The sequence below is a fragment of the Micromesistius poutassou genome (genome assembly GCF_964030765.1).
Source record: "Micromesistius poutassou genome assembly, chromosome: 3".
In the NCBI taxonomy this organism is placed as follows: domain Eukaryota; kingdom Metazoa; phylum Chordata; class Actinopteri; order Gadiformes; family Gadidae; genus Micromesistius; species Micromesistius poutassou.
In genome coordinates, this window is record NC_140273.1 from 5,983,878 (window position 1) to 5,997,011 (window position 13,134).

At 48.2% G+C, this 13,134-nt stretch overlaps 1 protein-coding gene across 1 annotated transcript in view; it reads left to right on the forward strand.

The window, feature by feature from the left end:
- usp34 (ubiquitin specific peptidase 34) overlaps positions 1–13,134 on the forward strand; it is a gene marked incomplete at its 3' end in the record, with an annotated part of 57,943 nt that overhangs the window by 31,064 nt on the left and 13,745 nt on the right. The window contains 32 exon segments of the mRNA XM_084465392.1: positions 123–295; positions 520–670; positions 975–1,053; positions 1,144–1,197; positions 1,710–1,805; positions 1,967–2,031; positions 2,130–2,205; positions 2,572–2,619; positions 2,744–2,809; positions 2,938–3,018; positions 3,239–3,324; positions 3,523–3,691; positions 4,335–4,409; positions 4,772–4,923; positions 5,306–5,459; positions 5,913–5,957; positions 6,162–6,266; positions 6,480–6,627; positions 6,944–7,248; positions 7,705–8,034; positions 8,521–8,678; positions 9,731–9,809; positions 10,117–10,243; positions 10,359–10,466; positions 10,570–10,674; positions 11,052–11,066; positions 11,069–11,175; positions 11,397–11,520; positions 11,774–11,853; positions 12,150–12,290; positions 12,430–12,576; positions 12,983–13,132. Coding sequence (XP_084321518.1) covers positions 123–295; positions 520–670; positions 975–1,053; positions 1,144–1,197; positions 1,710–1,805; positions 1,967–2,031; positions 2,130–2,205; positions 2,572–2,619; positions 2,744–2,809; positions 2,938–3,018; positions 3,239–3,324; positions 3,523–3,691; positions 4,335–4,409; positions 4,772–4,923; positions 5,306–5,459; positions 5,913–5,957; positions 6,162–6,266; positions 6,480–6,627; positions 6,944–7,248; positions 7,705–8,034; positions 8,521–8,678; positions 9,731–9,809; positions 10,117–10,243; positions 10,359–10,466; positions 10,570–10,674; positions 11,052–11,066; positions 11,069–11,175; positions 11,397–11,520; positions 11,774–11,853; positions 12,150–12,290; positions 12,430–12,576; positions 12,983–13,132 — 3,799 coding nt within the window.

The window sequence follows — 13,134 nt, forward strand, 5'->3', positions numbered from 1 at the left end:
CTCTCCTGGTCTTATCCATTGACTCTGATGTTCTCTCCACCACCAGGCCTAGTCTGTTATCTCTCTCTATTCCCTCTCTCCTGGTCTTATCCATTAACTGATGGTCTCTCCACCACACCCAGGGCGTGTTTCAAGAAGCTCCCTCGCATCCTGAGCTTCAACACGATGCGCTACACCTTCAACATGGTGACCATGATGAAGGAGAAGGTCAACACCCACTTCTCCTTCCCACTGCGCCTCAACATGACCACCTACACCGAGGACTTCCTCATGGGCAAGGGGGACCGCAAGGAGGGTGGGTCTCACTGCATGACGTAACGAACTGAATGATGTTATGAACTGAACGACTTCATCAGCGGCATGGCATCATGTTCTTCATGATGTAATGAACTGAATGACGTAAAGAGCTGAATGATGTCATGAGCTCCATGGCGTTATGTGCTGCATAATGTAATGAGCTGAATGACGTCATGAACCAAATGACCTGCCTGACGTAACGAATGGGGTTGTGTGCGACAGGCTCCCGGGAGGAGGCCGAGGCCAAGGGGGCGGAGAGCTACGAGTACGACCTGATCGGCGTCACGGTGCACACGGGCACGGCCGACGGCGGCCATTACTACAGCTTCATCAGGGACATCGTCAACCCCCACGCCTACAAGAACAACAAGTGGTGAGTGGAACCCAGTTACAGCCTGTTCCCTGACCCGGGGGGCTATGGACTGGATGGAGTTGTGGGAGACGGCTGACTTAAGAGTTATTGATAATTGATAATACTGCTCTGATGAAAAAAGGTAAGGTTTGAAAGTTCTGATTAAGGTCCTGTATTGACCAATCAAGTAGGAATAAAGGTGGCCTTTTGCCACCTAACCACAGCAAAGGACTTGTGGTAGCGTTCTGTCCACATTAGAATGAAGCAGCGCTCCATTAATGAATGACGGTAACTAATAATATGAATAACAACAATGTTGTTCCAGGTACCTGTTCAACGACGCAGAGGTGAAGCCCTTCGACTCGGCCCAGCTGGCCTCTGAATGTTTTGGTGGAGAGATGACTGTGAGTGTTCCTGCATAAAAGTGTTGAGAATGGTCATATAAAGTTTAACTTGTGAAGCTAAAGCTAACCTGTCCGGTTGGTTCTTTTCAGACGAAAACGTACGACTCTGTCACCGACAAGTTCATGGACTTCTCCTTCGAGAAGGTGAGGAAGAGCTTCTTGGGGCATGTGGGCTGTGGTGTTTCTGGAGGACATTTGGATGGAGTCATTTAGCAGGCCACACTTTTATCCAGAGACTTAAAGTGAGGTGGAGAACAATCGAAGCATTCAGTCACAATGGAGTAGCTGGAAAAATGTAACAACCTGGCCAAATTCTTGAGTAGCGAGGATTGATGTTGTTTTAAATCAAATGCATTTGTTTTTTTGTGTTCTAACTTCAACACTAGAGCTCAAAAGAGTGAGTTAGAGGTGAGTAGATGTTTAGAGTAGGGTATTGTGAGTAGGAGCACACTATAAGATGGAGTCGATATTGTAAGACGAGGAGGAGGAGGAGGAGAGGAGAAAGTGAGATGAAGTGGAGGAGGAGACTAGTGTGTGTGTGTGTGTGTGTGTGTGTGTGTGTGTGTGTGTGTGTGTGTGTGTGTGTGTGTGTGTGTGTGTGTGTGTGTGTGTGTGTGTGTGTGTGTGTGTGTGTGTGTGTGTGTGTGTGTGTCCAGACCCACAGTGCCTACATGCTCTTCTACAAGAGAGTGGAGTTAGAGGAGGAGAACGGAAAAGACTTCAGCTTTGACGTCTCTCCAGATCTCCTGGAGGTGAGCTGAGACTTTTATTGTTAAATGGCCTAAATATTCAAACAAAATGTCATGTTTCCTCTTGAAAAATAGTCTAATTACCATGCAGTACTGCAGTAGGATTTAAGTCCACAAAATACTTTCTGATGAACTGTTCTAAATAATATAAACCTTTTCTGCAGTGGATTTGGCAAGACAACATGCAGTTTCTCCAGGATAAGAACATATTTGAGCACACATATTTTGGGTAGGTGACAAAACCCTCACCTCACTTGTAGATTTGTTTTAAGATTTGTTTTAAATTCAAAGTGGGCTGTGTGGTTAACATGTGTGTTGTCCCCACAGCTTTATGTGGCAGCTCTGTAGTAGCATTCCCAGCACTTTACCAGACCCTAAAGCCATCTCCCTGATGACCTCCAAGGTGAGATGGACCCCAAACACACAAACACTACTCTTCTGAAGTTAGCGTAGTGTCTTCACAAAACACACAAGCACAAACCGCTAAGGTTAGCTCACAGTCCCGACAAAACATGCATGGCTAAAGTTAGCTGTGTAGTGCCCTCACAAAGACACTAAAGAGCTAAAGTAAGCCCATAGTCCTCACAAAACCCTACACAGCTATGTTTGCGGATAGTCAAAACAAAAACACACAACAAACAGCAATACAGTAGTGCCAAACCTGGCCTAACCACCGGCTACTGAACATGCATGATCTCCAAAATCCCCAGATTGAATCGGTATATCATGACATCAGTGTAACGTTGTTGTCCTTCCTGTTGGTTCCCAGCTCAGCACGTCGTTCGTACTGGAGACGTTTATCCACTCCAAAGAGAAGGTAAGCGGAGAGGCTGTCAGGAAAGCTGCTGTTGTGGTAGTTGTTGTTCTAGTAGCAGGTGTAGTGCACGCCTGTTAACAGTGCAGGTGCGTTTCCATGGTAACGTATTGGTTGTGTCCCCCAGCCCACTATGCTGCAGTGGATCGAGCTCCTGACTAAACAGTTCAACAACAGCCAGGCAGCCTGCGAGGTGACACACACCTACACACACACTACGTTACACTACACAGACACACACGTGCACTGAATTATTTATTATTAATATTATTATTCATCAGCATCTCTCTCTTCTACTATGGTTCTTATTCTTTCTTCCAGTGGTTTTTGGACCGCATGGCTGATGACAACTGGTGGCCCATGCAGATCCTCATCAAGTGTCCCAATCAGATCGTCAGACAGGCAAGTCACACACGTCTTGACCCCTCTCATCCTGTACCTCGCTCTCCCTCTTGCTCTCTCTTTCTCACCCTCTACTTCGCTTCCTTTCTTTTCTCTCTCTCATGCCACCACTCTTGCACTCACGCTCTCTCGCCTTCAGTCACGCACACGTTCACTCACTCACTCACTCACTCACTCACTCACTCACTCACCGCTAACGTCCTGTTGGGTGGTGTGGCAGATGTTCCAGAGGCTGTGTATCCATGTGATCCAGCGGTTGCGGCCGGTCCACGCCCACCTGTACCTGCAGCCTGGCATGGAGGACGGGTAGGTCTTCGCCCTGGCCCCGCCCACCTCACACACCATCAGATTTAATCAGTATTCTCTATCTCTATTGATGTGTATATATATATATGTATACACATCTGTATATTTGTGTATATGAACTTCTTCTTGACGTTTTGTATTATTTATTTCTGTAACAGATGAATCATTATTGAACATCTCGTTCTCTCGCTCTCCCAGGTCTGATGACATGGACGGGCCGGTGGAGGACATGGGCAGCCGCTCGTGTGTGACGCGCTTCGTCAAGACACTGCTCTCCATCATGGAGCACGGTGTGAAGCCGCACAGCAAGCACCTCACCGAGTACTTCGCTTTCCTGTACGAGTTCGCCAAGATGGGGGAGGAGGAGGTAGAGTACTGCCAGCACCGTAGACATGAGTACACACACTACTGCTCGCACCGTAGACATGAGTACACGCTCGACTGCTAGCACCGTAGACACGAGTAAACACACTACTGTTAGCACTTAAAATGTTGATCTAGCATGCATTGTCCTTTGGATTGTACGTCATATTCCAGGGTCCCAGACTGGCCTGTTAATAAATACAAGTAAATGGGGAGCTGTGTTTTTCCTGGATGCTCTATAAAGTTGACATTTCTCATCGGATATCAATAAGTCATATTATATTATATATTCATATATTCATGTTAAATCATACTAGATATATTTATATGGTTATGATCACCTTTTTTGTAGGCAAGACTAAAATGCTACTGCTATGGTAAATAACCCCCTACCTTCTTCATAATGCACAAAATGTATTATTCATTTAGCAGACAAGTCATTTAGGAGCTGGTAGGGGTGCCTACAGGTAGGCTGCGGGAATCTAACTCAGAACCTTACAGCTAGGAGTTTAACACTCTGACCCCACTAGACTCGCCTTCGTCACCTCACCATTTAAACTGTAATGTGACTGTACGGATATAACTCATTTAAACACTGCACACACAAGAGAGGAAGTATTGAGTGTGTTGAGTGTTTGTGTCTACAGAGCCAGTTCCTGCTGTCTCTCCAAGCCATCTCCATCATGGTCCACTTCTACATGGGCACCAAGGGACCAGAGAATGTAAGGAAGATCTGCAATCCTAGTTTTTCATCACCAATAACACTGATCGTAGGGTCACTGACACTGAACCCAGGGTCACTATCACTGAACCCAGGGTCACTATCACTGAACCCAGGGTCACTATCACTGAACCCAGGGTCACTGACACTGAACCCAGGGTCACTGACACTGAACCCAGGGTCACTAACTCTGAAGTTAGTGCGTAACTGAAGTTACGAGTTGATAGAATATCAATACATGAATACTACTGAAGTAAAGAGTGACAACATCCACCATAACATCACATCAGTAGTATTGATGTATCCCATAATAATACACCAATACTTTTGTTGTAAACAGTGTTAATGTTCTTTAACCCTCAGCCGCAGGTGGAGGTGCTGTCGGAGGAGGAGGGGGAGGAGGAGGACGAGGAGGAGGACATCTTGTCTCTGGCTGAGGAGAAGTATCGCCCTGCTGCACTGGAGAAGATGATCGCCCTCATCGCCCTGCTGGTGGAGCAGTCCCGCTCGGAGAGGTAGGAGCTACTTTATGATTGGTTGGTCTCATTGTGACAGGAAGGCTGTCCAGTGCTGGTATCTAAAGTGTTTGTTGTTTGGAAACCCTTGAGGCTAGCTTTGTTAGCTAATAATATGGTGAAATCGTCTAAACTGATACGGCTGCTTTTCTTAGTGTTTACTCTGTTGCTTGTTTTAATACTAGCTTGACAGGCCAATGAAGTTATTTCGGACAATATTAGGTTTCAGGGGGACCTCTTACTAGCATCACTGGTTTCAAACGAAACACTGAACTCTGTTACAAATCGTTTGAACCCTGTGGCAGGCTTACTTAAAATGAATAAGTTAGTTCTCCTTTGGGTAAAACTCCATTACCCATCACTCCTGTGTGTGCTCCCACAGACACCTGACCCTGTCCCAGAGCGACATGGCGGCGCTGACCGGGGGCAAGGGCTTCCCCTTCCTCTTCCAGCACATCCGTGACGGTATCAACATCCGGCAGACCTGCAACCTCATCTTCAGCCTCTGCCGCTACAACAACCGCCTGGCCGAGCACGTAGGTTCAGCCCCGCGCCCTGCTGCCGGACCCCGCCCTCGCTGTCCCGTGACCATGCCACTCTGTTGTTTAGCCACCCACCATCGTAACATGTGGCCCCACCCCCTGCTGCTTAGCCACCCCCCAGCAGTCATGTAGCCACTCACCCTCGTGGTTTGGCAACAAGCCATCGTAACATGTACCCCCCTGCCGTGTAGCCCTCCCCCCACTCTGTTTAGTCATGTGACATTAAGTGGCAGAATATAATTAAATGAAACAAATCTAGTCAACCTTTTTAATTGAAATGTAATCAAAACAATGGGTGAAACAATAAAACAAGTGAAACGTATAGAGAGTGAGAATGGATGGACCACGGAGACCACTGCTACTCTGCTAGCATGGCATATAGCGCTGTTTGTACCCCTCGGCATTTCTGGGGGCATTTCTGAGTGTCTTCGTCCTCTTGTGCTTCAGATCGTGTCCATGTTGTTCACGTCCATCGCCAAGCTCACTCCAGAGGTAGGTGGAACCAGAACCCTCTGAACACTCGCTCCACGACCCCTGATGTTCCTGAGCCCTACAGGGCATGGCTTCTTCCGGTCGAACCTTGGAAGACCTTTTATATCATTCTACCAACTTCAATAACTACCTGGTTATGTTGATCCAGTAAACGGACAGGCAGGGTGTGTCTTGTGTGCTCACAGTGTGCCCTGTCTCCTCCAGGCTGCTAACCCCTTCTTCAAGCTGCTCACCATGCTGATGGAGTTTGCTGGAGGTCCTCCAGGGATGCCCTCCTTCGCCTCTTTTATCCTGCAGAGGATCTGGGAGGTAAACTGCCCGTCCTCTCCATGTTATGAGTCTAGTGCTTCATCACAGCCTCAAAGGGCTCCACAGGCCCACATAACACCACACTCCTCCAATCTCCTCCAATCTTAAACCATCGTAAGGACAAGGGGAAACTGCACTTAAACCCAGAGGGTAGGGACCTTGAGGAGGAACTCAGAAAGAACTGTGTGTGTGTGTGTCTGTATCTGTGTGCAGGTGGTGGAGTACAACCCGTCCCAGTGTCTGGACTGGCTGGCGGTGCAGACCCCCAGGAACAAGCTGGCTCACAGCTGGGTGCTTCAGAACATGGAGAACTGGGTGGAGCGCTTCCTCCTGGCACACAACTACCCCCGCGTGCGCACATGTAAGACCCCACGCCCTTATCCCCTCACCACCTAACAGATGACCCCTAAACCCAATGACCTCCCCCCTTAACCCCTCACCCTCTGATCCTAACCCTGAACCCCTCCCTCTTAACCCCTTACCCTGAGACCCTTACCCTCACCCCCTGACCTAACCCCCCACCCCCTACCCCCTGAATCTAACTCTTAACCCCTCCCTCTTAACCCCTCACCCTGTGACCAATACCCTCACCCTATGACCTATCCCTTAACCCCTCACCCCTGTCTGAACATGAGTGTACCAAGGTTGATTTTGACCTTGAATCTCTCTCTCCCCAGCTGCTGCCTACCTCCTGGTGTCTCTCATCCCCAGCAACTCGTTCCGCCAGATGTTCCGCTCCACCCGCTCGCTCCACATCCCCACCCGGGAGCTGCCCCTGTCCCCGGACACCACGGCGGTGCTGCACCAGGTGTACAACCTGCTGCTGGGCCTGCTGGCGCGGGCCAAGCTGTACGTGGACGCGGGCGTGCATGGCACCACCAAGCTGGTCCAGTACTTCAGCTTCATGACCTACTGCCTCATCTCCAAGACGGAGAAGCTCATGTTCTCCGGCTACTTCATGGACCTGTGGAACCTCTTCCAGGTCAGCTGCACAACACTAACAGAATACAGAATAATACACAACACTAAAGTTACAGAATACTACACAGTACTAATGTTACAAAATACTACACAGTACTCAAGTTACAGACGACACAGTACTTAAGTTACAGAATACTACACAACACTAATGCTACAGAACACAACAGCTGCAGAATACTAAATAATACTAACATTACATAATACTACAGAATACAACAGCTGCAGAATACTAAATAATACTAACATTACATAATACTACACAATACATACGTTACAGAATAACGTAATGTATTCTTAATACTCAAGTTACTTAAGTTACAGAATACCATATATAATACTACAGTTTACGGAAGTTTAAGAATACTAGTTACAGAATAATCATGTAATATGCGAACAGAAAGGATGTGATTGGCTGCACGTGCTGATAACCATGCCCCCCCCCCAACCCCACCCCCAGCCCAAGCTGTCGGAGCCGGCCATCGCCACCAACCACAACAAGCAGGCGCTGCTGTCCTTCTGGTACAACGTGTGCGTGGAGTGTCCGGAGAACGTGCGGCTGGTGGCCCAGAACCCCGTGGTCACCAAGAACATCGCCTTCAACTACATCCTGGCCGACCACGACGACCAGGAGGTGGTGCTGTTCAACCGCGGCATGCTGCCCGCCTACTACGGCATCCTGCGCATGTGCTGCGAGCAGTCGCCCTGCTTCACGCGCCAGCTGGCCTCGCACCAGAACATCCAGTGGGCCTTCAAGAACCTGACGCCCCACGCCAGCCAGTACCCCGGGGTGGGTGATGTCACCGCCAGGGTGCGGTTGTCGCGTTGGCGCCATGTCACGTGTTGGTGATGTCATGTCTTGTGGTTGTCACGGTTGGGATGTGTCATGTATGATTTCTTTAATGATTGCAAAAACTGCAATGCCAAGTCGTTGATAAGGGCAACAGGTAATTAAAAAAGAGATACAATTAGTTTAAAGCAACTCTAGAACATCTGAGATTCACATTTTAAAGGTAGATTCAAACAACAAAGATGGTTAAACATTACTTCATTAGTCAAGAACTTAAAAGGCAGGATTTAATATTTAGAGAGTAGACACTACCCTTAGCGCTTGTTTGCTCTTCTGGTGTATTAGTATTGATGTGTGAGTGGTGGAGGATCTGTTATCACTAATAGTTACTGGTGTATTAGTATTGATGTGCGAGTGGTGGAGGAGCTGTTATCAGTTATAGTTATTGGTATATTAGTACTTATGTGGATGTGGTGCCCCCTACAGGCGGTGGAGGAGCTGTTCAACCTGATGCAGCTGTTTGTGGGCCAGCGGGCCGACATGAGGGAGGAGGAGCTGGAGGACGTGAAGCAGTTCAAGAAGACGACCATCAGCTGCTACTTGCGCTGCCTGGACGGACGCTCCTGCTGGACCACCCTCATAAGGTTAACTATCTATCACTAGCTCTCATTATCTATCTATCATCAGGTCTTATTATCTATCACCAGGTCTCATCAACTATATATCACCAGGTCTCATTATCCATCACCAGGTCTCATTATCCATCACCAGGTCTCATTATCCATCACCAGGTCTCATTAACTATTATCAGGTCTCATTAACTATTATCAGGTCTCATTATCTATCACCAGGTCTCATTATTAATCACTAGGTCTCATTATCGATCACCAGGTCTCATTATCTATCACCAGGTCTCATTAACTATTATCAGGTCTCATTATCTATCACCAGGTCTCATTATCAATCACTAGGTCTCATTATCGATCACCAGCTCTCATTATCTATCACCAGGTCTCATTATCTATCACCAGCTCTCATTATCTATCGTCAGCTCATTATCTATCACCAGCTCTCATTATCCATCACCAGGTCTCATTATCCATCACCAGGTCTCATTATCGATCACTAGGTCTCATTATTTATCACCAGGTCTTAACTATTATCAGGTCTCATTATCTATCACCAGGTCTCATTATCAATCACTAGGTCTCATTATCAATCACCAGCTCTCATTATCTATCACCAGGTCTCATTATCTATCGTCAGCTCTCATTATCTATCACCAGCTCTCATTATCCATCACCAGGTCTCATTATCCATCACCAGGTCTCATTATCTATCACCAGGTCTCATTAACTATCACCAGGTCTCATTAACTATTATCAGGTCTCATTATCTTTCACCAGGTCTCATTAACTATTATCAGGTCTCATTATCTTTCACCAGGTCTCATTATCGATCACCAGGTCTCATTATCGATCACCAGGTCTCATTAACTATCACCAGGTCTCATTAACTATCTATCACCACGTCTCATTATCGATCACCAGGTCTCCTAGACCAATGTCTTTTTTACTTTTTATTTTATATACTACCAATTTAGCATTTGCTTTGCATGGTCTATGTATTTATAATAACCTTTTAAAATATTTTGATAATCTGTACTTCAATAACCTGAAAATGTTTGTGTCTGTAGTGCGTTCCGTGTTTTGTTGGAGAACGATGAGGACAGACTGCTGGTGGTCTTCAACAGAGGACTCATCCTCATGACAGAGGTACTGTACTGCTAATGTCACCCAGCTATACTAACAGTGTTAATATACTATACACTAAACTACTAGTTGTACTAGCTCCACTACTTCTAATGGTCTCATCCCCTCGAGAGAGGACTGAATTAAACTACACTCTATTGTACTCTACTACACTACATCCTCCTTCAATTGACTGTATTTAACTGTATGTCTACTGTAATCTAGCGTACTCTACAGTAGTCTGCCATTACGCTAACATCCTGTTAGTACAGTACTCTCCGCTTAAATGGTTCTCCCTATAATCCTGTGGATGATCCCGTGTTCCCGCCAGTCGTTCAACACGCTGCACATGATGTACCACGAGGCCACGGCGTGCCACGTGACCGGAGACCTGGTGGAGCTGCTGTCCATCTTCCTGTCCGTCCTCAAGGCCACCCGGCCCTACCTGCAGCGCAAAGGTCAGGAGGCTCCTGGTACTGTCATACCCTGGTGCACGACACTGGCACCACAGCTCACTACCCTGACATCACTTGAAACACATTTGTGTATATGTATATATCTGTGTGTGTGTAGATGTGAAGCAGGCTCTGATCCAGTGGCAGGAGAGGATCGACTTCGCCCACAAGCTGCTCACCCTGCTCAACTCCTACAGCCCCCCCGAGCTACGCAACGCCTGCCTGGGTAACGCACACACGCACGCCACAAGCCCTGACCTTGTTGTGTTGTGTTTCTATTGGCTACAGCGTGATCCCTGACCTGGTTGTGTTGTGTTTCTATTGGCTAGATGTGCTGAAGGAGCTGGTCCTTCTCAGCCCTCATGACTTCCTCCACACTCTGGTCCCCTTCCTGCAGCACAACCACTGTACCTACCACCACAGCAGCATCCCTAGTGAGTACTACTACACTACTACTACACTACTGCTACACTCCTACTATAGTCCTACTGTACCTACTACCAAAGCAGCATCCCTGCTGCTGCTGTGAGTACTACGACTACACTACTACAGCACCACTGTTCCTACCAGTTGCACAGCAGCATCCCCCAGATCTCCTCTTTTCTCCTCTCAGTCTACTTCTCCTCCTCTCCCCTCTGGTTGCGCTTCACTACCATGTCCAACTTCCTACCTAATGCCTCGTGTGTGTGTGTGTGTGTGTGTGTGTGTGTGTGTGTGTGTGTGTGTGTGTGTGTGTGTGTGTGTGTGTGTGTGTGTGTGTGTGTGTGTGTGTGTGTGTGTGTGTGTGTGTGTGTGTGTGCTCTCTCTCCAGTGTCCTTTGGGCCCTACTGCCGTGCAGGGAGAACATTAAGCTGATGGGTGGGAAGAACAACATCCGGCCCCCCAGGCCAGAGCTCAACATGTGTCTTCTGCCCTCCATGGTGGAGACCAGTAAGGTCAGAGACCAACACACTCGTATGGTAGAACTGGCGGAGGGGGGTCGCATACAGCTCAGTTTGTATGACACCACATGTCACCGATTGTGTTGCTCAAAGGCACTGGGGTAGAACCATAAGATGGAGCTGCGACACGGCGTCCCACGGTGCATTGGGAGAGGCCGCTCAATGCTGCCGTGTCACTGAGGCGTTCGCCGGGTCATAACGTGTGTGTGTTGCAGGGGAAGGACGAGGTGTACGACCGCATGCTGCTGGAGTACTTCCTGTCCTACCACCAGTTCATCCACCTGCTGTGCCGCGTGGCCGTCACCTGTGAGAAGTTCACCGACACGCTGGTCAAACTCAGTATGTACCGCATCACCAGCGTCATGGTGACCTTTGTACGGCCACGGTTCCTTCTGGAATACATCCTGTAGTGCTTCCTGTTCTACTCTTATGGTGCCTCCTCCGATAACCCTTCTGATTGTACTCAATTATTCCATTATACTCAACAACTACATGGGGGGGCTATCATCTACAACCCAGAGGTTGATTTAGGTGTGTAATCCGTCTATAACTCTGACATCTTTCTGAGCTAATTCAAAGCATTCTTCCTCAGGTGTGCTGATCGCGTACGAGGGTCTTCCTCTTCACCTTGGCCTTCTGCCCAAACTGTGGACCGAGCTGTATCAGTCACAGGTACATGCACACTCACACACTACTTCCCAGACCCGAGTGTTTCCTTATGAGGCCCTGTGTTTATCTGAGTGTATTTCCAGCCCCCTGTTTGAACCAGTGTCCTATGGAGCCCTGTGTTAACCTGCCTGTATTTATGAAGCCCTGTGTTAACCAAAGTGTGTTTATGAAGCCCTGTGTTAACCAGAGTGTGTTTATGAAGCCCTGTGTTAACCTGTGTGTGTGTGTCCTTGTGGGGCCCTGTGATAACTTGAGTGTATTAACTGGGCCCTGTGTTAACTTGATGTCCTGATGTGCAGTCTGCCTTGGCCAAGACGTGCGTGAAGCAGCTGTGTGAGGACCCAGCCTTTGGGGAGTACATCAAGTGCATCCTCATGGACGAGAGGACCTTCCTCAACAGCCCTGCTGCCTACTCCTTCCTCTCCTGCTTCCTCCACAAGGTAGCACCACACATACTTCCCCACAATACGTGTCTGTGTGTGTGTGTGTGTGTGTGTGTGTGTGTGTGTTTGAGATAGTGATATATATGTACAAAGTGTTTAATATATATGTATCTACCGTGTGTGTGTGTGTGTTCAGGTGCAGGGCCAGGTGCTGTCGGGCCCCAGCTGCAGCAGCCTGGTGGGCATCCTGGTCACCAACCTGCTGAGTGAGCAGGACCGCATGCAGCCTGAGCTGGCGGCCCACCGCAGCGAGCTGGACAAGACCAGCAGCCTTCTGAACGCTGTACGTATACATACATACACGCACACATATACACACACACTCACACGCATATAAACACACACACACGCGTATACACATACATGTTTGTATATATATATATATTTAATAAATAAATCAATCAATTAATAAAACCGTTTCCTTTCTCATAACCTTTCCCACTAACGAAAGAGCCAGGGGTTGATGGTTTATTGTCCAGTGGAAAAGGGGCTGTAATTTTACCCCTCCCTAAACCGCCAGAAATAGAAAGTGTTTGAATGGAAAAGGGTTCCCTAGGCAGCATTACCGGGTTTTGCTGTCGGGACAATCTTATGTTACGTTGGATGTTTACATGGCAGAAAAACTGTTGGCAGTGATTCACTGAGACACCTCATTAACCCTGATCCTGTTTGGGGCTCCTCCCCCTCAGGACCTGCGGGCGCTGCTGCTCCTCCTCCCCCTGCAGGCTCCGCCCTCGCTGGACGCATCGCTAGGCTCCGCCCTCCAGGAGCTGCTGGCGCGCTGCCAGGCCTGCCTGCAGCGACGCAGCTCCTTGGAGCAGGAGGAGCATGACCGCAAGGC